At 38.2% G+C, this 27,492-nt stretch overlaps 1 protein-coding gene across 1 annotated transcript in view; it reads left to right on the top strand.

The window, feature by feature from the left end:
- Nucleotides 1–26,599, top strand: part of SLC6A11 (solute carrier family 6 (neurotransmitter transporter), member 11) — a 103,495-nt gene extending 76,896 nt beyond the window's left edge. The window contains exons 7-14 of the mRNA XM_010584457.1: nt 7,035–7,138; nt 13,092–13,216; nt 15,371–15,483; nt 16,828–16,965; nt 21,605–21,707; nt 22,595–22,695; nt 24,054–24,224; nt 26,046–26,599. Coding sequence (XP_010582759.1) covers nt 7,035–7,138; nt 13,092–13,216; nt 15,371–15,483; nt 16,828–16,965; nt 21,605–21,707; nt 22,595–22,695; nt 24,054–24,224; nt 26,046–26,198 — 1,008 coding nt within the window. The 3' untranslated portion in view covers nt 26,199–26,599. The remainder of the gene's footprint in view (nt 1–7,034; nt 7,139–13,091; nt 13,217–15,370; nt 15,484–16,827; nt 16,966–21,604; nt 21,708–22,594; nt 22,696–24,053; nt 24,225–26,045) is intronic.
- The last annotated feature ends 893 nt before the right edge of the window (nt 26,600–27,492 follow it).

Below are 27,492 nucleotides of genomic sequence, written 5' to 3'. Positions count from 1 at the left end.
TGCTTTATGACCATAGATTCACAAAGCACATGCTTTAGAAGCCAACTTGAAAATACTAAACCTTGCGGTCTAGTACAGGAAGAGATGTTCCATAACTGACATGAATTTTTGACATTTTCAGCACATTCCCCACATATTGTGAGAGACACTGGCACATGAATGTTAATGTCATGATGTGTAGGACTTAAACTCTAGTAATGTTCCTACTTAAGTCTATTTGGCAACAGGTTGTTTTATTCAGGCATTCTTACTGTTATAAAAATCTGCAACTATTTTATGCCTTTACCTTGAAAATTAATTCATTATATCCTGATAGCAAAGGCTTTATTTTTAAAATTCTTATTTGAAACCAAAGGCAAACTGCTTTTTAAAATGCAAACACTGCTGAGATTCATCAAAAAGTAATGAATAATTTAAATTAAAAGAAAACTCTGACGTGCTTGCTCATTCTCTGATAACAAAGCGTAAAATAAATGACTATCAACATTTGGAACATCATGTTTTAAAGAGTGAGTGCAGCATTTAACCGGCCTATGAGATCTCCCATATTCTCAGAGTGCTTCGTTATGGAATTGTCATTAACCACTCCGTAGTTAAGGATGCTTTGAGCTTTGCAGCTGAAGTGGGTGTTCAATCTCACTGTTAAGAATGAAAAAAAAAAAGTGCGTATTTATGAAACTACACCACTGGGATGCATATTTCAGCCAGTACTCAGACACCAATGTGAAATTTATTCCATTAATTTTGACAGAAATACTCAGGGAAGCGTGTGGGTACAAATATTGGCAGCCCCTACATGTTTATCATTCCTAACAGATCTGTTAACTGTAGAGTACAGGAAAGGTAATGGAAAGACAGGTAAACTATATATACGTTTTGTTTAATGGAAGAATCCTCATAGTGCTTGATTGTTGTTCTAGTTATGTATGGAGAAACACGGATGTTGCAGTTCTTTTAGATCAGCCATTACATTGAAAGTCTCTAAATTGTCACCTGAACCAAAGCATCACAATGATTTGGTACCATTAAGAAATCTGTGAAATATAATTTAGAAGACTGCAAAAAGAGAAAGGGTGACACATGTGTTTCTTTACATGCACAAACTTCTGAAACTGTAATACACAAGCACCTAAAGCCTACGTGTAAGTCCAGACCAGTATCAAGAACCCACAGCTACTACCTCAACATCCTGATTGATTCTGTGAGTTCGGAGAGCAGCACCATTGGGAGGAAATCATGACATCTCTCCTGCGACAGGTCAGATACAGCTCTTAGGTCAGAGCCAGTTGTAATGAGAATGACAATACTGTTTTCCTGTTTGATATAAAGCTGTGAGCCTTACTCTATAGCAGCTTTATTAATTCCTGCAACTTTTCTTGGTGTGTAATTAGGCATATACTTTATCGTCTAGATACTGCCTCCTCTTTAGAGCTTTTCTGGGGTTTTTTTGGTGTAAATTCCATTGTATCTTTCAGGCCCACATATGGTCTTTCCTACTTAATGCCACAGTGACAATAGCACTAGTGTTACACAGTGGTTATTCTCATCTCTTGACTTAAAGTAGAGAAAAAAAATCGCCTTCCAATCACAGTAGATCTGTGCATCAACAGCTAGAAGGCTGCTGTTACCGTTTGTAGGGTGCTTGTGAGGTTGTACAGGTACACACATAACTAAGCATAGAGACAGACATTTGAACAAGGGGTAAGTATAGGAAGTGGTTGAGGTGGTTTAGTGCTGCACTGGGCCATTTCTAAAAAATCATATCCTGTTTTGTTTGCTTTTCCCATTTTTACCATTATTTGAGAAAACAACTGAAAAATTAAACCATAAGCTGATGTTTATCCCAAGAGCTTGTCTACCCAGCCCACAGACTTGATCCTCCCAGGCAGAGGCGATGCAGGCTGACCAGGTCCTGTCTTCTTCCAGGGCCCAGGCACTGAGGTGTGAGATACCTGGCTGTGGATTTGAGCATATAACCTGCCACGAACATAATTTCTGAGTATCATATTTTTAACACACACACACTTCTGCTCAAAATGTCCTCAACGTGCACTTTAGGCATCTTGAATTTTTCCTATAGACTAACATGCAGAGACATGTACAACGAGGTGGAATAGTGAAATTTCATTAATAGCTTCCTAGCTGGGGTGTAAAATGAAGCTTTTCAAATGACAACATAATATATTTTTTTAAAACTACATATCTTTTAGGAGGATCAGACTGAAAATAACTACTTAATTTTCCCATGTTCCCCAGACATGAAACAATTTTACACCTTTTGATTACATTCAGCTGTTTGTCATGACTCTAAAAGCTTGTGCAAGTGCCAGATAGTCAGTTTATCCTGAGAGATGTTTCCTGCAGTCACAGGAGGATTCCATAATAGCTGCACAGTAGTGTATAGAAAATAAATACAGAGAGTATGGAAAGTAAAGAGAAGGTACAAAGTTAGAGAAAAACCTGGAATCTAATGATAGCCCTTCAGGTGAGCAATGTTCATTTTTATTCCATGCATTATGGAAATAACATCAACACGTAACAGGTTTTCCCCAGGGTCTCTGCTTTATTCAAGTACAGCATCAGCTAAGCTCATTTCAGGACAGTTATGCAATATTTTGTTTTATCCTTTTCACTCATTGCTTGGCCCTGTAAATATACTGCATATTGTTCAGACCTTGATCATCACAAAAAATGGCTCAGCCTTTCAAAGTGACTTATTTCTGCACTGTCCATGGGCTTCATAAACCTGTTATTTTGTTTTCAGTGTATGGCATGACCCCATCTTACTGATGTAGAGAGATATATATATACCGAGACTAAAATGAGAGGCTGTCAGTCTTCTGGGGATTTTCAATTTGAAGTTGGTAGACCTGGCTTTTTATACTGTGGGTTTTTGTTTGTTTTTTTTTTTTTAATTGTTCCAGACATGGCTTTCATTCACCTTAGTTGCCACAGTGAATGCTCAGTAATTTTGTACTTCGCTTCGGATATCCATTAAATGAGGATTATGTAGTTAATGAACATTTGAGAAAGGCTTGGTTTAAGTGATTTATGGACACAACATCACATAGAAACTTTATAGCAGAGACGTTGAAAGAATCTAATTTTCCAGAGCAGTATTCTCTTGTCTTCGCTACAGCACATCCCTCTTCTTCCTTCTTTATCCTTCTTCATTCATTACATGTGCTACAATCATGGCAACAAAAGAGGCAAGGGATCCTCCGGACAACAGGATCCTCTGTTTGACTAGCTTGATTCATCTGCCTGGGCAGAAAGTCATGTAAATGAAGACCTACACACAAGAAGGCCAAATTAAGTTTACCCAGGCAGACTTAGTATCTGGGTATTGCCAGCTTTTGAGAGCTGGACTTTGCAAAACAGTGCTTTCCATTTTTAGTAAAAGATGTTCTTGGTTATTCTGTTTTGTGGAATTATGTTTTTACCAACAAGTTAGTTATCAGCAGGACACAGCTGAGACCGCTGCTTGTGAGCTAATGGTGTGAATCAGGAAAGCTGTAAAATGAAGTGTGGGAAAGCCTCAAAATGGGGATCAGGGCACAGACAGCTCTCTGTTCCCCTTCCCACTCAGAAAATGGGAAGTGGAGAGAGACTCACAATCTCTCACTGTCTTGCCTCATTTCTACTTGGAGAAAGCAGGCGGTGCCATAGAGTTGAGGCTTGTTTATTTTGCCTTCTCCCTTTGGGAACAGAGCTTCATCGCACAGGCTCATCGAACAGCCCCTTCTTCCTAGCTAGCAAGCATTATTTCCGTACAGCAGTCGGAGCAATAGCTGTGGTGCGGTATTCTGAGCTGGCATCCACATTTTTCTTGTTTGCACGTACTGTCGCTAATGTAGCGCTGGACCTAGCTTGTCTAGAAAATGGCTGTAACAGGTGCAAAATGTAAGCATGGTAGATATAAAGGATAGTAGGTATAAAGGTTCTGTCCTTTGGCATTTGGATTTTTTACATATTAGGGTATAATAAACAAAGGTTTTGTGCTTTAATTTTGATCTTGTTTTGGCATGGAAACATTTTAATTATGATATGAAAAAAGTAAGAAGAAACAGATCCATCTTTTAAAGTAGAAGCTAATAAAAGACTATAAAACATTTTCAATCCCAAAATTTATGAATGCATACTACTGAATTGACTTAATTATCACTAACCAAAGGATTTTCAAGGTACAAAGTTTATAAAGCATGAACAGGATGTTCTCTGGTACAGGTCCTTTCCTCTGGAATCTACTCATGTCAGAAACCTATCAAGCCCTGTCTCATTTCAGAAAAAAATGTAGTCCTTTTGTCCCAGTCTTTCACCAGCTGCTGGCTCCAGAACCCTTGGTTTGCAGCTTATTGGCAGTGTTTTCTTTGTCTCTGTCCTTCAGAATTTCATTGTTCTGCAGAATTGTTCTACATTCATTCCATGTACTTGGAAAATGTTACAAATTCTAGTCTAAGCCAGACGTTGCAAATTCAGCACTCTCAGAAATAATTTATAATGCTTTTGTTGCTGTGCGCCACATGGATGACACCTGGATTTGTGAGTGGTATCTACAAGAGCCCATCTGCACCCACTAGAAGTTTTAATGAGAACAACTTCCCATGAGGTACAGTTTATGAATGACTAAGACTGGGTGTGACTTAGACTAATAAACAATTTGTGTACCTCAACAAATTCTCTAACCACAAATGAGTACTGCAGTCTGCTGGTAAATGTCAAATGGTCGCTAGCTGTTGGGGCAAGAATATGAAGAACTGAGCTGTAATATCAACCGCATGGCTTTAAAATGTTGACATGTCTAGGCTTGTGACAAAAATACAACAAAGTTAGTCCATCTCTCATGTTTTTCCAGCTATCAAGAATCTATCTATGGTTTCTAAATTAATTTCCCTATTTACCACTTCCTTGATGAGTTGTAGATGGTTTTGCCATTTCAGAAACCTGAAACTGAAATATTAATGGTCATCACAAATTAAACGTCACTAGTTCTCTGAGTGTGCAACCCAAAAGAAGCTACACTGATTCTATTATTCCATTCAGTAAATAAAATTACTTCCTCCTTTCTGTTTAAACATTAGCCATAAGTTCTGATGGAATTTCTAGATTGATGTCATATAGTGCAACAAAACCAAAGGGCTCTTCAATCTGATTCAACTTTTATAGAACATGTGAACATTTGCTTACGGAACATGTTTCTCATAAAGTATTTGCCACTTATTATGTTGAAGCACTGCCAGATGCCATGGGCTTTACAGGAGACTTGTTTTTCTTTGAAAGAAATAATATCACTTATGGCCAGAATTTTATCCGTTTTTCTAACTATGTACACAGGACCTCCAGAGGGATGTGCTCTCTGCTCCTCTTCTGAAGCAGCTCTGGGGTTTCTCACTTTGGAGTACAGTTCTTCTTTGCCCCCATTTCCACTAGGACTTGCTGTCCAAGGAATAATCGGACTTCTGCAGAGCTGGCATATGCCAACAGGAAAGGCTATTGCTCATCTAAGTGCTATGCAATGCACTGCAACAATACATGTTGCAAAAACTGAAATGGAAAGAAACAGCAGATTCCACATGTGCTGGTCCAGTTTCTTAGCTTTTATTTATGCTCAAGAAGACCGTGCATTTTCAGTTGATCTATGCTCCTTACAGCTTTTTGGGAGCTTCTGATCTTGTTAAAGAGCCTGTCTGTCAAAAGGCTTTCTCTGTGAAGTCTTTTCCTTACCAAGTGGTGAAACTTTGAGATGTAATCAGCTGTGTCTTATTCAGTATGACAGCAATAACCATTTAAGCTACTGATGCAAATCAAATGTGATCTTAATGTTATTCGTAAACAGAAGCCCTCACAACAACTCCAGAGACTAAGGTCTCACTTGATCACATGTAAAACAAATCCACTCTCTTGATATATTTATGAGTATTTGATTATTACTATTATTAGTCATGAAATCACTACCTGCATTACCTCTTTCCTGTCTCAAACTTAGAGTAGCTAAAGGCTACACAGTTATTGCCTCTGGTTATCAGTCAGGGTTTTGTTACTTCTCTGAAAAGCACTTTGGTTGCTCTGCTTTAAAAAACCAAAACTTACAGAGCTCATTTATCCCAGGAAACTAGGAGTCAGAATTTATTGGATTGGAAATGACAGTGCAGCTGTGTAGACATGGGTTCTTCACATCGCTCTCATGGCAAAATCAGGAGTTAAGAGTCTGTTCACCTCCAATAATAACACACCCAGACTCTAGTAGAATGAAATGAACTGTTTTGCTGGAGTATCTTTAAAGTAAAAAAAATTGCATGTTATGTTAATTTTCTGAGATTGCTGTGAGGAGAATAATCTTACTGTGTCAACTCATGCTTCCTTTTTTTTTTTTTCTTTTCTCTGATTTAGAATTTAGTATTTCCATCACTTTAGGATATAAATGTTACCATAATGATATTATAAAGGTACTTACTTGCTAAGCTCTACAGAGCTTTTATTTGTTAATTGTACAGTGACCAGAAAAACCATGTCCTGGTGCCTAACTGGGGCCATTAAATATTGCTAAAAAAAACCCCCTTCCCTTGATAAGTTGTCCCTTCTCTTTCCCCAGCTTGATTTGTATATTATCTATGAATGGCATATTTTGGCTTTAGAGTATTTTTTCACACTAAATTTTTAAATTTGCATAAATAATTATCAAGTGAGAATGAGATAAATGAAGATGATTCTATTTAGGTTGCAATTACTAGCATCTTGTAGTGTTAATAAAACCATTAAAGAATTTATATTTGGTGAGGTTCTTCTCCAGAAATTCTGTTTCTCTTTCTACTTAGATTAGGTTGAACCTGTAAAGACCAGCTGAGTTACTCCTTGTAACTGGGAAGGAGAGGGGAATTTAACTCACAGCGTATTTTTTTGAAGGTTGTGACTTATAAAAGGTTTGCCAGACACTATTACCCTGTACAGTTGCCTCTGCAAATTTGCAGTCAATATATGCATAAAGGTGATTTCTTCTTGACCTTTTTTAACCACTCAGGTTTTTTTGTCTTCAGGTGTGGGTGGACGCTGGTACACAGATATTTTTCTCTTATGCGATCTGCTTGGGGTGCTTGACAGCCCTGGGAAGTTACAACAACTATAATAATAACTGCTACAGGTAATATCTTCCACACTTTATTTTTATATTTAGTTTCAGTGATGGAAATGTCCGCATACTTGGCTTTACTCAGAAGTCTTTCCCTTTTCCTTTAGCTACTTACATGAGTAATCATAAGCACATGCACATGTTTGTATGGGACAGAGATCTGTAATGTTTTTTATAATTGTTTCAGAGAAACTCTTTTCCAAATTTGGTGTTTTCAACCCTTTTGATCATATCTGACCCTTGCACAGCCACAAGCCACTCAGTACGCACAAGCATATAAATTGCACATATAATATACTGAATTTCATACATGTATAATTGCATGTGTGTGTAATATTTGATTGTATGATGTATATCCGCTTAAAAAAAAAATCCTACAAAAATAGTCATTAAAAGTTGCCTGTGTTTGGTCTATGCTCTGAATGTCACTTTTTCCCATAGTTTACTGGCTCCTAGCTGAAGCACAGTAAAAATGGATAGCGTTACATTGTTTATCTTTATAGAAATCGGTAGGGAAGTTGCTAATGGCTTCAGTAAGTTTTAATCTTTCTTGAATCAATGTCAAAAGGACATGACACACAAAATCCTCATTCCATTTTATTGGCATGGGCAGGAATATGAGCACTACTATTTTTTTCTTCTGGCATCAGTAGTTATTGAATCAGTTTTGCTACAATTCAACAGCCTTTAACATGAGACAGTAAATGATGGTTTGATTGTACTGACTCCATGATGATCTCCAGACAGAGAATTAAAATTTCATTTTTTTCTATAAAGGAAATAATGCAGTCCAAAAGCAAAAGAGTCCCAAACACACCAGCCCCCAAACCCCCAAAGTGTAAGTATTTCAATTCTAAATTACAGTTTTACTTAGTTCAGGAGACAGTTTTAGAAAACTGCCACCTTCTTTCAATGTCTTAGCAACAATTTTCTCTTCTGTCAGAGAAACACCAAACAGTAGGAGCCTCCAGACAGAGAGGGAATTGGGATACTGGAAACCACAGGGACACGAATGTATCCACCAGCTGAATGTCTGCAAAGCTATCCAGCAGCAGTTTAGGGTACTTTGCTATCTAAACGTGCAAAGTAACTCAGCAGCAGCAGAAGTTACTTTTTGCTTGGCTACGACAGCCAAAATTCCAAATGTTTTGCTGTATAAAGTAGTGTAAGTCCCCTACTATCTTCAGTGCTGACTGACATTATTTTCAGAATAACGATATAGATGCCCCAACAGAGGGTAATGAATGCCCTAACAGAACAGCGGGTAACGAAAGTTTTCCCCAATTAGCCTAAGTGATGATTTAACAAAGGCACTACCTCTTTTCTCTCTTATTTAATTTTATTTTTATTTCTTTCCAGTTGCATGCCATCTAGAAACTATTCTGTTACTTCCTCAAGGACTGCAGTAATCTTTTTACTATGGTTTTGTAACTCATTACAAAAAGCAGGAGGTTTGATATATCATCAGAGAGCTTATGTAATTTTCCTTCTTTTCCTCTGACCCTAGCAGCATAGCTTGTAAAAACATCAGGAGCTCTCATTTAAAGCTCCTGAGCAAGGTGCTGCAACAGAACACTTTTTACTGAACCCAAGCTTCACGATTCCTCTAACAAAATGTTTTCGCACATTTCCTGAATAGGACAGATTTTATTGTGTCCCAAAGTACAATTCTTAAGAAATCTGAGGAAACGAGTAGGACAGAAGTTAGCTGCAGAAGGCAGCTGAGTTAAACAGGGTTGCTAACAGAGCAAGACATACAAAGCAGCTATGCAGTGGAAAGCGGAATTAAATTTGTATTCTAACTAGCACTTAAAAAAATTAAAATCGAGCCATGGATTTGCCTCTCACAATACCTACAGTGTACTGTCTGATTGTAACATCTACTTCCACCCTTTTTGCTCTCTGTTTTGCTAATTTTATTTTTTTTCCTAAAGGAGAGTTGTGGTGGAAAATAAGGACATGAGGTATTTTAGTGGGAAATGGGAAAACCTAAACTGCACATGGGTTTTTCTTATTAGCAACCTGATCTAATTCATGAACATTGTAAATGAACTGGAAGCAAGTCACTTCACATCTTTGAATAGGAAAGGAATTTTTATTGTCCTTACTTATCTTTCACTGTAATACATTAATACAGATCCTCCCTGGATTTGCAACAGTTTATGTCAAAAGTGACTCTTATGAAAAGATGAAAGTAATGGCAGCACCATCAGCAGGCAATGTTTTCACCATATAAATAAAAGAAAGGTGTACTGATGTTTCCTCTAATTTTTAGCAAGCTACAAATTCCTAATACATTCAGACCTTTTAAGGGATGGATTATCTTCAGACAACCTCAGCAGACAGGAGAGAAAAACGTTCTTGTTCCTGCTTCGTGTGCTCTGTCTTGGCAGAACCGATCCAGCTCCCTGCTGGACTCTGTGCATTTCCCCACCAGGGGAAACGCCATTCGGTGTCACAGCACCATGCCTTTGTACTGGAGGCTGCACCTCAGCAGGACCATTTTTATGTATGAGCCCCGTGTACAAATCAGCGGTAGGCTGCCATGTTGCCATGGTGGTGCAGAAGACGAATGAGTGATTTCACACACTGTCAACAAATGGACAAACCTTTTAAGAAATGAAGATGTGTCCTTTATCGAGCTTGTAGTCTAAGAGGAAAAGAGGAATGGGAATGGGTCTTGAGGGGGTCCGTAAAGGCAAGGAAGTAACCAGAGGGATGCAAAAGGCTCTGTGGACTCCGCGCTCTAATTGGAGAAGCTCCTTAAGGAAGGCAGAATGAATTTTCAGCAGTATCCTGCCTGTCAGGCGGGGAGAGGATAAGGGATGCATATCTTGAATTATTCAGGTGATTGGCAAGACATTAATTTGGAAGACTGTGAAGTTTTCATAAAAATTTGAAGTTTTCCTTTCATTTGAAATAAGTTTGGGCTTCAGTCAGGCTCTGATGCCTTCCTACCAAGGATGCTTATAAAAAATTGATGGAAAATTAGATAAACTTCATGTTTTCCTTCCAATGGTTCTTGGGCATTTGTGTTTTAAAATTCATTGGTTTCACAGTCAACGGATCCAGATCCCACTCTCAATTTTCCTTTCTGTAGCATAAAAAAGAGACTGAACTACAGGTTACACACTTCTATCTAAGGGAAAAAAACCAGTAGGAGTTCAGGGGTTAGTAGAATTCCTGCAAAAAAGGAAGGATGGAAATTAAAATCAGAGGTTATATTTTTATTAGGACAGGAAACACTGCTAGGTCCCCAGAGAATTGAGTGTTCAGTCTGTAACTGTCTAACTGGGGAAGAAAATGAAGGAGCTGTGGCTGTGTTATGTGAAAAGAATAGGTACCTCACTAACTGGAGATTATGAAAATCCCCTTAGGTTCACTTTTTCCCATTTCCTTGGAGAAATGCATACCTAGCCTGTAATTATTTTGTACCATGGCATTGTGGTTCGCAAGTCTTCCCTGTGAGTGGAAAAATGGTTGTGCTCCTCTTGTTCTCTCAAAGATGATCTAGTCATATAGGATGGTCCAGCTTAAACCACTTGGGCCGTGCCCTAGAATCTTCCTGCAAGAGGAAGCAGCAGAAACTGCCAGGGGCTCTGAAGGTGCACAGGGAGCAATGTGTCTTCACCTCAAGCCTTTTTCTCATGGTTAGGAACCAACAGCTCTCAAATGTCCTGTGCCACACCGTTCACCGGAAAAAAAATCTTGTTTGGACTGCATTTGAAGCCTGGGAATTATCTATAATAATTCTTATCTGCAGAAAACAGGCTGTTCCAAATGGAGGCATCATATGACTGGTGAGCAGTCAGATCCATCCCACTGAAGTACTGTCTCTCCCCACCCCTCCCAAGGATTAAAAAATACATCTTTCTGACATCTCTTATCGACAGGGTTTCATCACACTTAGTTTTAATTTCTCAGCATTGAACTCACCAGTTTCTTAGGTGAGATAGGCTGGGGTGAGAATCTCTCCAGAGCTACTTCAGTGCTGAAATACACCGAGAAGAATGGTTAGGAAGATGATCTTTTTCTTTGATTTATTTCTCTGCAAAGCACAAAGAACTCCATGCTCCTGGTTGTTTTCTTTTAGATTGCTATTTTGCTTTAAAACATCCAAAGTGTATAACTAGCCTGGCTGTGCATAACTACGGGAAGCAGTTTCATATGAAAATCAAATAAATAACAGGTTAGAATTCTGACCATTTTCAGAATTTTCAGAAAGTATTTTAAAGGACCTATTTACCCCTGCTAGTGAACAGACAGCATTAGAGAGTTCATGCATGAAAGAAATATGAACATCACTGGACTTCTCCATGTCTGAGTCTTGATCTACAAATGGGAGTATTCATTTTTTTTCATTTCTAGACAAATGTTGGCAATTTATAGATGATATGCCATACAGAAATTTTTTACTATGAAATGATTATAAGAACATAAAAACATTCTCAAAATAATGGTTAAAATTAACTGTGGATAAGGTGACGAGAGAGACACAAAGCCTCCCATGGCCTAATGGCCATAGTTCACCTGATCCCTCACTTTGCAGTATTGGAACGTATGCCTGCTTCCTGCCATTTACAATGTGCCTGATGCTAAGGTGAGCCAAAGTCAGTAACAAGAAGAGCTGTGAACAGATGTGGGACGCAGTGCAGGGCTTGTTCGTGAAGCAATAAGATGCTGGAACTGGTCACCTCACTTTCAACTTAATAAACTGATGAGACAAAGCTAGCAGGATAAAAATACCAAACGAAACAAGCAACAGGACAGAGAGGTTGCCAAGGAAGTTTTGCTGGAATATGTGCCAGGACTTCAAAAATATGAATTGTCTGATTCTCAAGAAGTCACTACAAGTCTGTGACAAAGATGGGAATCATTACTGAAGATGTGGATTCAGAACCTGTTAGGTTTTACAGGGTCATTTCTTCTCACAGATAGCTTGCACAAAAATTTGCTTCAGAATGGTAGTAGGATGGGAATAAAGCAGACTAAGGTATAGGCTTGACAGAGCTACAGGCTTGCCTTGTCTTTCAATGTTTTAGAATCCTAATTTACTTTCAGGCATCTAGGTTAGATTATTACTTTCTCAAGTACACAGCTGTCTCTCATAGCAAACAGTCTTAAAAGACTGACTGTCATGATAAATCATTCCTACCTCATCATCTGTCAAGCCTGAAGTGCTGTCTGAAAGCAGGATGAACAATAATATTTCACTGAGCTCTGGAGAAAGATCGCACCTTTCTGCAAGAGTATTTTCCCTTTTTTTAAAGTGATTTACTATAGTGACATTTCCAATCTGGGAAATAAAATATTTCTTCACCTTGGCCTTGTAATTGTCTGTTTGTAGGATACAGCAGTCTGAGAGATCAGTGTACCTGCACTGTCTTTGCGTACTTGTTAGGCGCTTTTTTAGACATATACATGCTTCTTACATTATGTATGGTGCTTTCCAATACCACAGCTTCTTAAAAAAAGTTTATAAACCAAACTGGAGTTGTATTTTGTATGGATATATATTGCCAATATTCTGTAACTGGAACAGAATTAGCTAAGATCTGACCATAGGATTTTTTTCCAGGAAACAAATTACTACCATTATAGTTTATAAATTAGTTCATATCCTCTGGAATACATTATTACAACTACTGTAGAAAAACTGTTCTTAACACCATTCTTACAGTATTTTTACATGGTTTTTAAAGATTCTATTGAAAAACAGTGAGTAGCAACAGGTTTGCAATTCAACCAGTTAAAACACAAGCAAGGGTATTATGATGGTATCTTCCTGCAAACGCTTATGCCTGACTGATTTCTCTTGGGCATAATATCAGTTGGGAGCTTACTCTTAATGAGCAATTTAACGTCCATTCCTGCAGCTTGGGGTTCTCTTAGTCCTATGGCTCAGTATATGTAAGAAACCCAGGCTTTGGAGATCAAATGCAGTGTTTTTTATTTATATTTTCAGAGACTGCATCATGCTCTGCTGCTTGAACAGTGGCACAAGCTTTGTTGCTGGTTTTGCTATCTTTTCAGTTCTTGGGTTTATGGCTTATGAACAAGGCGTGCCCATTGCAGAAGTTGCAGAATCAGGTAAGTTCCAAAAGCAGTTTTCTGAGTTAACAAAAGATGCCCAGAGGTTGCTGTCAGAATACTTAGTCTGTGCCACGTCTTATGGATAAGTTGACTGTTTTGCAGATAGTTTTACAAAATTTCTCTTAAAAACCTGTTACCTGACTCAGTAGTATAACTGCTAGAAGAAGGGTTCTTAACTATTTTTATAGTCATACATTTATGTGTGAAAAATATTGTTGTTACTGTGCACAGCACCAAATTCATAAAGTCAAGGTACTATTGTAACACAAACTTACTCCAGCTGAGTATCCAGAAGATTGTTTATCAGAGATATATTGCTCAGTTACGTCCCTTGAGTGTTATGTCCTCATGAAAGGAACATTCAGTTTTCTTTAAATGAGACAGACCGAAATACACAAAAACATTTGTTCCTTCTGAAAAAAAAAATAAGGGGGGGGTTGGGGGGGGAGAAAAAAAGATACAGCTATTAAAGTGAAATCAGCTGTTTAGGAGAAATCTTTGGAAGTCCTCTGAAGTCTTGCTTAATGTATACTATCCAAATACAGATTTTGAACAGTCAGAAGGCTAATGCTGTGAGTAAGTTTTTCTCCCAGGGACATACACTGAGACCCTCTGGTTCATTAAGTATAAAAGTTCTTGTTTTGAGTCCAGAAAGGCACAAAGGCCCATCTCTGTGAGAAATTAACCATCTAACGTTCATTACCATCACTTGGAGTTAGGCATCCAATGAAAGTTAATTGCACTTTAACGCCTTTGTGGATGTAACATCTTTAAGCATCACTTAAAACTCAATAGAACAAAAAGAACAGGAGCGCTGCCCAGAAAGAAAAGCAGTATAATGCTAAACTGTCGAGCAGGAGAAATGACTCTCAAGAAGTTAGTCAAGGTTAGCAGGAAAACTGCAAAGCAAGTAAAGCTTCACTGATACTGTTATAGAAAATATTTCTCTTTTCCTAAAGCCCCCAAGACAACTGGCTTATACTATTACAGAAACTATATAGAAAAAGGTTTAAAAAGACTACAGCAACTCTGGAAACTATAGAAGCTTGTAAATACTGCATCAAATGAAACAGCAGTAGTGTGGTGACAGGTCTTCACCAAAGTTATTGCAGCAGGAGCACAGAGGTACTCCTTTATCAGCCTTGTGATACTGCCTTTGTATCCCTACTTTAAAAGCTGGCTAACTTCAGTAAAAGTTACTATAGCATGAGAGTTTGCAGCAGCTGAAAAATGGGCACAGGTGAATAAGAACAGGAAAATATGAGCTAGGTGAGATGGTATTTTAGCAGATCTGAGAAGTTACCAATGCTGTTGCAAAAATGTTCTATTTTAAAGATTTCTGTAGCTATGCAGCCAGTCAACTAATGTTATGTATCAGCAGCAGCACTCAAAAATGCATAGCAGGTTTTGAACAAACCAGTAGACATTTGGCTTGCACCATGTATGGTTTCCAAGATGCAGCTCTTGCCATTGACTGCATTCTTGCACAATATGTCAGATACAGTGCTGCATTAGGAAAAAAAAAACCAAACTCCAGAATATGTTAATAAGTTATATAAGGCAATCACAGGACCACATGCTATTATTTATTCAGGTATGTGAGTCTTGCTGTACATCCACCCAAAGAAGAAGGAGAATGTAAAGTACAGTCATGTCTTAACAGAAGTCTTGAGCTTCAAACATTTGGACAAGATGCAGGCAGAGTCAATGTGCCAAGCAAGTCTTCATTATTGATTAGCTTCATCACCAAATATTTAGACTATTAGAGATGTAGAGTTTGTCAAGGTTTTCAATCTTGTATTTAGCTCCTCTTATCTGCCATAAAAGAAAAATCAAGTTGTGGTGGGTTGACCCTCACCAGTAGCTGAGCATCCACACCGCTGTTCACTCACTCGCCCACCCCAGTGGGATGAGGAAGGGAACAGGAAGAGAAAAAGTGAGAAAAGTGGTGGGTCCAGATGAAGACAGTTTAATAAGTGATGCTGTGCAAGCACTGTTCAGCAGTAGCCACAATGTTGGTGTTAGAAATGCTGTTCTATCCACAAATCCAAAACCCGGCACTGTACAGGCTGTTATGAAGAAAGTTAACTCCACTTCAGCCAGACCCAGTACACAAGTATAAACTATTTCTTTTCTTTTCTTCCTTTTCAGGACCAGGACTTGCATTCATTGCTTACCCTAAAGCTGTTACCATGATGCCTCTTTCTCCTCTGTGGGCAACTCTGTTCTTCATGATGCTCATATTCCTTGGATTAGATAGTCAGGTATGAAACAAACACTATTTTAAATATTTTGTCAGATTCCCTAGCATGTGTATATCAGCATCCTTGATGTAAATAGAATCTAACCTGATGAAAGAATGAACCCTAACTTAATTCCTTGCTTAAAACCATTAATTCAAGTTCCTTATTTTAAATCTTAGTTATGTGATGCTGGAGATTCCTTTATGATTTACCGTGAACACTGATCCAGCCTGACTACAGCTTTCACTATTAACATGGAAATCAGTTTGAACTTAAATATGGGTGATTAAAATTCACAGTTCAGTAAAATACTAGTGTGTCTTCTTTTCCCATTTTTAAAGCATTTTGCAATTAATTTTGAAACCAAATATCAGATAGTGATAATGTAAGTTCCTATGGCGTATTTATACTTTATGATACCATAGTAAGAAATGTGTAGTCATATTCTGCAGCAAAGTGACAGCATAGAAGTTGTCCTTCCTATGTGACCATAAAAATTATGAAAGCTGTTTGATGAAAAATGTAAAGTATCTGGCATTATTAGCATGCAGCTCAGCTCTCAGCATGATTTGGTTTGGAAAGTTTATGATTTTATACTGTAGAATAAAGCTTTTCAGTGCTTATCTTGCATGACATTTCCAATCACTAAGCTTAACATTTTAGTAACTGCTCTTTTTCCTGATCTAAAAATTTTTTTTAAAGTCTTTCTAAAATGACCAGTTCCTGAACTCTACTCTTGACTGTTCCAGTGAAGCAGGCTTTATATTGTCTACTGTTGGGCATTAATTTTGGTGCCTATTTTAGAAACCTTGCTCCAGAGCCCTGAGTCAGAAGCTCGGGCCTCTTGCTTTCTGCTGATTTTTAAAGTCAGTAAGAATGTTCCTTCCCTCCTTCATTAGATGTACTTAGCTTGGGCACTTAATAGCTTTGTGGAACTTCTCTCTTTGGTAAAATGGAGAGAACTTTTCCCCAAAACCTGCAGTTCATTTAGCAGTGCTTGAAGGTGCATAGCACTGCAGTCCTATGAATGGTTTGTACATTATTTAAGTCCCATTCAAGCCACACTTGAAAGATTTCATTTTTAGGTAATCTATCTGCTACAGGGCAAATGCATTCTGAGATAATATTAGTGGATTCAACTATCTGAATTTGGTGGTGGACTGGAAATCCATAGCTTTGGACTTCCTAATTCTGAAATGATGTTCCTCTCAGTTTGAGCTTCTGCTTATACAGAGTGTCTTCAGGGATCATTTGGTCTCTATGATGAGAACATAGAAGGATATTTGAAGCATTTGGTAGCAAATACAAATTCCAACAGCAAATGAGACACATATTTCATTTGTACTTTCCTATCATTTGTTCTAGTTCGTGTGTGTTGAAAGCCTTGTGACAGCTGTTGTAGATATGTACCCAAAGATTTTCCGAAGGGGCTACAGAAGAGAACTGTTGATTCTCGGCCTTTCCATTGTGTCATACTTCATTGGCCTAGTAATGTTAACTGAGGTAAGATGTGCTTTGTTGTACTACTGCAGAAAAAGGGAAATGGGTTTCTTTTTATAATCATAACAGATAAAAGGCAAGAACATTTGCCGTAGACAAATTTCACTGTCAGGAATATGACTACAAAATACTTGAGAGACTGTTCTCAACTACTGTGTAACATTTCAAATGTGAAATGTATCCTCAGTTTCTCAGTGGAGCTTAGGAAATATCTTAATCAAAGTTATGTAGTCAAGGAAATTCCATTTGCTTTGCACCAGCCAACCAGATATACTGATCATGGTTTCTGCTTACTTACTCTGGGCAGATCAGTTTGAAAACAACTACATTTTGGATGACTAGATCAATAAAGAAGATGAATTAAAGTGAAAATAGAAAACTAAAATGTCTTTGATAAAAAAAAAAAAAAAGAAAAAAAATTTTCAAACAAACTGGGGTGTTTGCTTTGGGATGTTCTAAGTCAAAAATTCTGAGGGTGTCAGTCCATCCCATCAGTTTATGATACAACATGTCTGGCACTACTGTGTTTGGTACCTAGGCTGGGGAGGGACTCTGGGATCCTTTGGTACTTGGTAGGAGTTTAGTGCTTGCTTTGCAGAATGAGTCGCATCTTCCTCTCCTTCACTTTACCCTCTCAAGACAGGAAGAAGAGGGGCAGAATCCACACCCTCCTCTGCCCATGTTCTTCTGCTTGCTGGGCCATTAGAGCTGCCCTGTACTAGGCAGTGAAGCAAAGAAAAAAGTTTCATGTCTGAGGAGCTGTAGAATTAAATGTCTGAGGAATGTTTGTCCAAGGAAGCCTGGCTGTATTAACGGTGAAGGGCCATGCCGTGTCTCTGTTGTGCAGCAATCTCAGGCAGGGTTTCCCAGCGAAGCAGCCTCCCACAGCTTCATAAACTCATCTGGGGTCACTTACATTCCCTCTACAGAGATCCACAGTCCTTAGACTGTGTGCTTTTCAAATTGCTTTGCTACTGAAAATGAGCAAAATCACTCAAAAAAGGTGGTCGGCAATTGTAAGCATGTTAGTCTGTTGTCCCCAGTATGCAAGTTTTTACAATAAATAGAATAAATCAACTAATCAGAATATATTAGCTTTAGATATACTTTCAAGGAAAGAGTAACTAAAGATGGGGAGGAAAGTGCAGACTGGGACAGAATGAAACTTTTATTACTTTATTTAGTGACAGTTTGTGCTAGACTAATCAGATACCTCTCTGATAAGACATATGATACTCTGTATTAAGTAAATGCAGTTGAGCAGAAGTTTTGTATACTTCAGATAAGGAACTGAAAATTCACCACAGGAAAAAATATTAATTTTATTGAAAAGAAAAGGACTGGTACAAGAAACTGCACAAAGGGGAGACGATGACTGTTGGTGTTAAAAGAGATAGTGGCTGAAATGAGATTCTTAGTGAAGTTAGACAGAGCATGGTAGCAATTTTATCTAGTATCTGTAGTTGACTTGCTATGGAAATGAGTCACATATAGTGATTGGCTACATCCGACTAGTGCTCTGGCAATGTATTTCTTCCTTCGTTTTAAACTTTTAACCTATTGGCAGATTTCAGTCAATTTAACAGAAGTTTCAAAGATAAATCCTCTTTGATGAAAGTTCGATGTTCATGAAAGTTGGCAGCCAGATAGAGAAGTCCTACAAGTGTCCTTATTGTTCAAAAGAACAAGGCATGAGTTCAATCTTTATTAAAAAACAAAGAATTCACAAAGAAACTGTAGCCTAATGAGTGCATGAACGATAAGGGCTCACAGTCATCTCTAAGATTTAAGTCCAAATCAGGCTTCATTAACTCTGATGGTCCTGGGTCACAGAGGAAGGCATAATGATAGGGAAGGACTGGATGTCTGGAGTATTAAAGATGGGGTAGACTATAGCAGCACAAGGTGTAAAGTCATCCATATAGTAGTAAACATTTCTACTAGGCATCCCACTCCAGGGTGTATAAGCTGACCATGAATAATTAGGCTGAATATTAGGAAAGATTTCTATCCATCAGAACAGTGAGGTTCTAGGATTTTGTCCAAGAACAATAGTTCTGGCTTTAAACTGGACTTCAGATTGTCCATTAGCTTATGAAAGGTACTATGTGACACAGCTCCCTGTGAGAACAGAGGAATTGACACTGGTTGATTAAGAATTCCTTCCAGGTGTGTGTCCCTACAACTTGAGCATTGGAGCAGAGCAACCTTATAGGGACCAATTTGCCTGTAATCATTCTTACCCTCAGTAAGATAAATTGTCTTTGCTATGTAAAATGGGGAAATTTTGGAGTATTTCCTTCCACAGTGCAAGTCCTAAGCAGAGCACTGAGAGATACATTATCAAAATGTACAGGCTAAAAGAAATATAAGCATGAAGAGTGAAGAGGAAGTAAATTCTCCAAAATGACAGGAATACTCTTGCAGGAGTTTTGTGGAATTGTTTCCCTTACATTGTATTGTCTTAGTTGGTTGATGTCTAAGTTTCCAATTTGCTCAGGTATTTGCTGAGCCTCATTGTGAGCTCTTTGCAGTAAGATGTTCAATTGTGAGATTTTGGGAAGCAGTCAGCTGGCAGAGCTGACTAAAAGCAGTGTAGCTAATAATCAAAAAAGTGTCTGCATTAGGAGAAAAAAAAATCTCATTTAATTATAAGCATTTTACTTCAACATTTGCATTCTTGTCTGGGAGCCGCTGATATTCTACAGTGCTTTTACTATAACTTTTTGCTCAACAGAAACCTTAAAGGACAGAGAAACACTTTTTTCTCAGTATTGCTAGAGAGACATAAGTTATTACTGAGAGGTGTGACTTATTTACATTATCAGCTAGGCAGTCTAAGTAGCTGTGATCCAATGCAGAAATGACGCACTGGTGGAGAACGCTTCATTCCATGGTACTTCAGTAAGGCATCAAAGCATTATGCAGGAGCGAGACTTCCAATGGTAAATATATATCCCAACTCTGTCCTTATCCTCTCTTGCATTTCTAAATACACATTCCTGGATTTTATTCAGGCTTTGGATTATTCATAAAAGATATTCTACCTTATAGAAAAACTTTCTCATTCAGATATATGGTCATTTCCTAACTATACAGTGCTAGTTTTGCCAAATGCCTGCTTGGACATCAATGCAGTTTTATATACAATAACTTTAGAACATTCTTATGTTCTGTAAGATTTAGACGAGATTTCAAGTTTACAGAGTCCATCTTAACCTACCTTCAGTCAGTTAATGCAGAGGAAAAAAAGGGGGAAATCCTAGGTATTGTTTTTGATTTATTTATGTTTTTAGGGTTCTCTTCCATTTGCAGAAAATTGTCAGAGATGTAATGGATTATATGTACTACCCAAATAGCATTACATTTCAACTGAAGAGATGCTCTCAAGCCCCTATTTCCTTCACATAGCTTTCTGCAAAGAGGGAAGTCTTAGGATTCCTTTCTATTGAAATGATCTTTCGTGAATCTCCTCATTATTATTTCAATATTGAATGCATATGTGAGAAAAGATAAAGTATCTTGCACAGAAAGTGCTGTAATATCATTCATATAATTTTAATAGTTGGGTTATCCATAATGTTATTTATTGGACTTCATAGGTTTTCTTCTCATCTTGCCTCAAGGCAAAGGCTCTAGAAAGCCAGCCAGTTTGCTGAACTATTGTAAGCAAGAGAAAAAATACAGGAAAAGAAGAAAAGAATTATGTCTATGACAGATGTGACAATTTATATAGTTGAGTCATAGTCAACCAGTGAGTGAGGATGTCTTAAGCACATTTACCTTTTTCATACTGCTTGGCACTGTGGCACCATCGAATGTATAAAATTACAGACTGTTGATAGTATAGTGTACGTTGTATATGGATGCCGTGCTAACATTGGACAGTGCTTGGTTTTGGTTGCTCTCCTTTCTGGATGTGTAGAGGTTGCTATTTTAAAGCCCTCTGGAGAACATTTTTTAACTTGATAGGAAAACAGTTTTTAAAAGCTTGCTTGGACTCCAGGTGATTCTTCTTTCTTTCTTTTTTTTTTTTTTTTTTTGGTCAAATAATAATGACTTGTTTCAGTACTGTGGCTGAAAGGCTGTGAGCTACATTCAAACTTTATAGGTCCGTTTAGTCATTTTACAGTGTCTATGCCATTGGAGAGTGATTCTAGTAGCTACAGATTTTGCCTTCTTTCCCCACATTTTAACTAATTATTTTACATATTAATAGCACAGACACAAAACAAGACCCTGCATCTTCATGTGCAGTGATCTGGAGATCAAAAGCACCTGTAGGTGTCTACAGCTTGATGTGATAACAAATGAAGTTGAAAAAAAGTATGGAGGTGGGAGAGCATTCTGGAAACAAGTCAAATGTAGTTCTCTCCACTACAGGGTTTACTACCTTAAAGCAAATGCACAGTATTCAACTGGCATAGGGAATAACCTTAAGTGCTGTGGAAGAAAAAAATCTTTCACAATACGAAATCACTGAGAAATGAATATTCTTTGTTCAAGAAGGAACCAACTTTAGTAGGAAGATTGCCAGGGAACCAACAGATTGACTGTGTAATTAAAGCCATATTTGCTATGAAATATTCCTACTGGTGCCAACACAATATTTTTTTTTCCTTTTGCTGTTTTTGTCTTTCAGGGTGGGATGTACGTCTTTCAGTTATTTGACTCTTATGCAGCTAGTGGCATGTGCCTTCTTTTTGTTGCCATATTTGAATGTGTCTGCATAGGCTGGGTTTACGGTGAGTTGCTGAAAATTGCTGTGGTTTTCAGTTTTTATGAAAGTTTTCTATTTGCATAAAAGCAATGTGAAAGCCTTGTACCCTTATGGAGTGGGGCCCTCCACATTCCCATGCCCCACCAAAAGTCAGGAATGCCTTATTTTTCCACTCTAAATTACAAAGATAGTAGATTTCCCACCCCACCCCCCCACTTTGGTCCTCCACCTTCCTTCACCAAGGAAGTCCTTAGCTGACTTAGAAAGTGGGGGTGGCAATAAGTCTTTCTTCTTTCACAAAGCGTCTGTGCAGGGCCTGTTCCCTTCCACTTCTGACACTGACAGATAAATCCAGGGAAGTTTGAGTTCATGCTTCCTTAACACAGAAGGGACATAGTAGTGTCCCTAGATGTGCTGTTTCTGTCTGTCAGCAAAGCCAAGAGAAAACCACCACAGTGCCAGGTATGTTCATGGTTACATCCTCGAGCATTTTTTGCACACAAAGGACTGATAATTTTGCTTTGTAAAACAACATATGAACTTCAGATCACACATGTCCCCAGCTATGTAGGCAGTCACACACGAGCTTGTAGCATTGTAGCAAAGTAGCAAAGTTCCTAACTCTTTAACTGGGTTTTCTCAGACTGTTACTGACCAGAAGCCATTTCTGTTTGACAGCTTGCCCACTCCTACTCTCTGTTCATATTGGTCAGATAGAGATGTAGGCAGCAATCTCTGCACAAGTATGGAGCAGATGACAGAGATGTATGTGTCAGGGAAAGAGGTAGCAGCTTCAGTCTTTGCAGCTCTGTCAGAACCCATGTTTTTCTCTTTACTGTTTTAAATACTGACTTATGCAACCTCTTCCATGTACATTCTACATCTGCTTTTCATTTGGTTTTTTTGGGGCAGGCAGCAATCGCTTTTATGATAACATTGAAGATATGATCGGGTACAAGCCACTGTCATTGATTAAATGGTGCTGGATGGTCTTAACTCCAGGTATTTGCGCAGTAAGTACACATGGCCAAATAACTTGTTTTAGACATAAAGAGGGTATTCTGTGCATATTTTTAAAATTTTGCTCCTGCTGATAATTCACGGTTGAGAAAAACCGCCTATTGATTTGTAGCACATGTTTTAATTAAAAAACATTCTGTAGGATCTGTAAAAACTGTTAAATATTCTGTGAATTGTGAGAAATCTTAGTATATACAATAATAGGAAAAAAATAAACTCAGGTTCCTAAACAAGCATTTGCCAACACAACGGAGGCTGTTTTTCACTGCATCACTAGTGTACCTAGTGTACCCAGCATAACTCAAGCTCCTCCAGACTTGTGCTGGTTTCCTTGCTACTCCAGCCTCCTGTTTCCTTTCCTCTCTTTGGGTGAGTAGACATTTTTCAAAGACAACAGGACGTTTTTTCCTCTAGCAAAAGTAGTAGAAGAGGCCAAAAGCACATCTCATATGCATGAAGAAGGGAAAGGAATTTGCCTTACCAGAAGCTAGCAGTACTGGTGCCAACTCTGGCAATCTGCTGTGGCTACGTAACAGGGACAAAATTACAAAAGGAGCATAACCAGATTGCCCATAAATTTGATCCACAAGTGCTTGAGGATTAGATACTAAAACCTTCCAGTTGTCCAATATGTAAATGATAGCAACTGCAAAACCACAGATGCTGGGGCACCTGGAGATCCAGGTTCCCTTGAGCTTTGCCAGTTCATTTGCAAACTTGGGAAAATTTCTGACTCATTTTCACCAACTCTGAGATGAACTTAATATCACTTGCTCTTGTTAACTCTTTTCACCACTTTGGAGAAAAGGACATAGTAACTTTTCTATATTTCATAAATTTAAATGGTCCAAACTGCTTGATTAGACACCTGTTGAATTTAGACAGATATATTTGAGCTTTTGTGAGGATGAAAGAGTTGGCCTGCAGAACTGCAGATACAGACAGTGGATTAAGGCAACTTTGAAAATTTTGGCTTTCCTTTTTCATCATGACAGGTTGGAGAGAACACAGCTTGTGTTACTTAATCACAGCTCGTTCACGGTAGCAAACCTTAATCTTTCCTGCCCAGGTACTGTTTGCCATCAAAGTGCAGGTTTTATTGTCATTGAGAGGTAAATAGGATTTAAACTTGAAAGGTTGTTCATTTCTGCGAAAGCGACTGAGACAGGTTATTTAAGCCCTCCATAAAAGAAGATACTGCTGGGTGGTTTTTTTTTTCTCTCTGACTGAAAAGCTTACCTCTACTTTCCATCTTTAGGGAGACTGGCCTTGCCTAAACAGTCAGTCATTTTCCTGTTACATAGGCAGTGTTTTTTCAAATACCACTAATATGTTCCTCTGCTTATTTCAGGGAATCTTCATCTTTTTCCTGGTGAAGTACAAGCCTTTGAAATACAACAATGTATATATATACCCTGACTGGGGCTATGGCATAGGGTGGATGATGGCACTCTCTTCCATGATCTGTATCCCTTTGTGGATCTGCATTAAGCTGTGGAAGACAGAAGGCACTTTCATAGAGGTAAAATATATTTTTAGATGAATGATACTGAAAAAAGAAGTGGGAAGGGAGTGTGAATCCTCACCTGCATGAGACTAAGCACAGTTTAATCAAAAAAGCAATGCCACGTACCTGTTGCAGTGGCAGCTTGGGGTAGCCTTCTCAGTCACTGGTGGAAACAGGGATCTGAATTTTCTGTTTTCTTCTGAATTTCTTTCTTTTTTTTTTTTGCCTTTTTTTTGCTGACTTCAGCCTGTGGTAAACTAACCAATACTATAGCTTTAAGGTGCTCTGTTCCTGCTCAATTTGTAGCTTAAAATGTCTGTAACGTCAGCTAAATCCCTCAAGAAGGTTTGTAATAGCCATTCATTCAGGTCAGCTGCCTTCTTTCCATTGTTTTGGTAACTAATCTTTGTGCTGCCAGGATTTTCCTCCAGGAGCTGGGTAGCAAACACTCACATATGTCTTCAGGACAGTTTTCCTGATTGCAGTTCTCTGAGTAAGAAATACAGGCAATATAAGAAATATTCGGTGCAATTTACTAACATTTGGTATCAGGTAAAGATTATTAAATATATGACCTTTTCTCCAAAGAAAGACAATGAAGATGGCTGTAATGGAAGAAACGGGAATATAAATCTTATTCAGCTGTTTGGGATTTCTCATATTCCAGAAAAGCCTAGTTCTGTCACCTGGAGTTCCTTAGATACTAGTCAGTAAAAGTAGGTATCCCAGAACTGCCTCCTTCTATCTCAATACATACATGGAAGGGACTTTATTCAGTCGCTTTCATGCTTTCTCAGTCTTTCTTATATTCTGTAGGATAATGCCAATGTGAAGAACAAGACAGTAGGAATTTCTGTGCCTAGGGTGCCTGGGGCTCATTAACTTATCTAGCACTTCTGAAAGATCTGTCTCACAGTGTATACCCACACTTCGAAGATTATCCTCCACTCAGAGCCAAAGGGTATGACATCTGAATATATCTGAGTATATCTCAGTGTAATAGGTACTGCTTTCTTGAATGGAGAAGGTAATATGCAATTTATTGTGCTGTCTGATGGCAGTCCATATTGAAATGACTCCATTACACTGATTAAATACAGCCTGGACACTACCTAGGAAATCTTTAGTGTGGGTATATAAACAAAAAATGAATTATCCATAATATAGTTTTCATAGCATGTCAAAAAGGGAAGTTTTGCACAAACCTTAACATTAAATATTTCCTTAATGCATCAACCTTACCCTGACTCTACAGGTAAATAGACTTTGTTTATAGTCTGAAGCACTGCAGACAGGTCATTATCTTTTCCATACATGAATGACAAGCGGGTTTTTTCAATTACAGTTGGGAGCTTCTCAGGAAGCCAAATTCCTGCAACATGTCTGCTCCCCCAGCTGTAAGCAGCAATGTTGCTACTGATGTTTTTGCTAGAAAAGAGAAAGTTCTCAGATGAACACGCATATTTTTCTTTTGCTTTTAATTGTAGCTTAATACGCTTCGGCAGTCTCTTGTTTATTTATTTTTTTCAGTGTATAGTACCACGAGAAAGAAAATGTACCCATATAACAGGCCTTACCCAGAGCATTGTGCTGAGTTTCTTCATGGAGGGGGATGTTACTCTAAATCAGCATGAAAATACACTTTGACTTTGTCTTTGCCTTCACTCTCTATGATTTGTAAAGAATTATGCAGCATGCAGTTTTATGGATTTACCTATAACAGGGAAATGAGCAGCAGACATGCAAGAGAAAAGGGTTTTATTGTCAATCTGTGTAAGAAACGTGTGCCTGTGACCCAGAAAAAGATAATGATTTCCATTCTCTCGGATTTTCTAGAAATTCAGGAAGTTGATTACACCTAGCTCAGATCTGAAAATGAGAGGGAAACTTGGAGGAGGAGCCTACATTGCAGCAATAAATGACTGCGATGCTAAACTGAAAGGAGATGGCACCATTTCAACCATTACAGAAAAGGAGACACATTTCTGAAAGAACTATCTTTTTTGTTTTATTTTTTTGTATAAATAAATAAATAAATAAATCCACTTAATTATAGAGGCTGGCTTGTTTTGCACAAAATTTATTAACCAGTTAATTTTAAAGTGAAAATTGTATACTTGTTTAAAAGTGATTTTTTTTAAATTACTATATAAGTAATGATTATGTAAAAGAAAAAGAAATAGTATTATATGGTATGTTAGTGATGACTTCCTGTAATATGGTGATTTCAGTAAATGTTTTTTTAGAAGTTAGAGGGACCTGTATAATGTGCTGTAAAACTTTTCTACTTTGATTTCTGGCAGGTGTAATGTTGTATAGATATATGCATTCTAATGTGTAAGCATTTCAGACCATTTCAGCTTTTAATGTATGTATATAAAGGGGACCAGAATGTCCTTTTGTTTATATTGGAAGAAATCGCGAGGGGATGGGGGGATGACTTGTAACGGCTGTTGCATGTTACTGTCTAAATGTGGGCTGTATCCAAAGTCCACTGAAATCAGAGGGAGCCTTTCCAGCCGAGGCCAGTGGCTTTTGCACCAGGCTGCGTGTGATTCAGCCTTTCCCTAGGCTAGGGCAGCTGCAAGGCTGAGTTTTGCACGTAACAAAGCTCTTCTTTCAGGGTGAGTTTTGTGAAGCCGGCAGGAAGCACCACCGCACCAGCTCTTACCACCTTCCCTCCACCCTCCATTTGCTTCAACAGGTCTAAAAATGTGGTGGAATGGGCCCACTTCTGAGTCACTGTTTTTCTGGAGATTGGATGGAGAATATTTCTTAAGAGCTATGAATTTTGCTGCTCTTGTAAGTTAACGGTCTCTGAGATGATGTGTACTGCTTCAGGAGACCTCTAAAACTTTTTCATTTTCTTTAGTGTCTGGGTGGCCAGTACTTCATTTTGGCCGACACTTCCCATCCCCTGAAGTGAAATGTGTTTGTCTATGCTTGTAGAACAGGAGATGAAGGATACTTTATATATGTGGAGATGTTCTGAGGAAAAAAAAGAGCAGGTTTAGAGCTCTGCATACCTTGGCCTCTCTGTCTGTCTCTGTTTGCCATTCTGTCTGTACATCTACTCATTCCCCTCAAAAGAAATCAAGGATCTTGTAATGACAATGTGTAGCACTATATAGCTTTTCTCATGTTCAAGGTACTTCCTAGATACTCTCAGATTAGGCATTGATTCTTCCACCCTGAATGGTATCAAGGCCTGCACTGAAGTCAGAACAGGAGCTTATTTGGTGGAAGGCTAGAGTAATTGGTCTTTAATCTCTGCAAGAGTTCC

Source organism: Haliaeetus leucocephalus, unplaced genomic scaffold, assembly GCF_000737465.1.
Source record: "Haliaeetus leucocephalus isolate CR32 unplaced genomic scaffold, Haliaeetus_leucocephalus-4.0 Scaffold984, whole genome shotgun sequence".
Classification (NCBI taxonomy): Eukaryota; Metazoa; Chordata; class Aves; order Accipitriformes; family Accipitridae; genus Haliaeetus; species Haliaeetus leucocephalus.
This window is presented reverse-complemented; position numbering and strand designations above follow the sequence as displayed.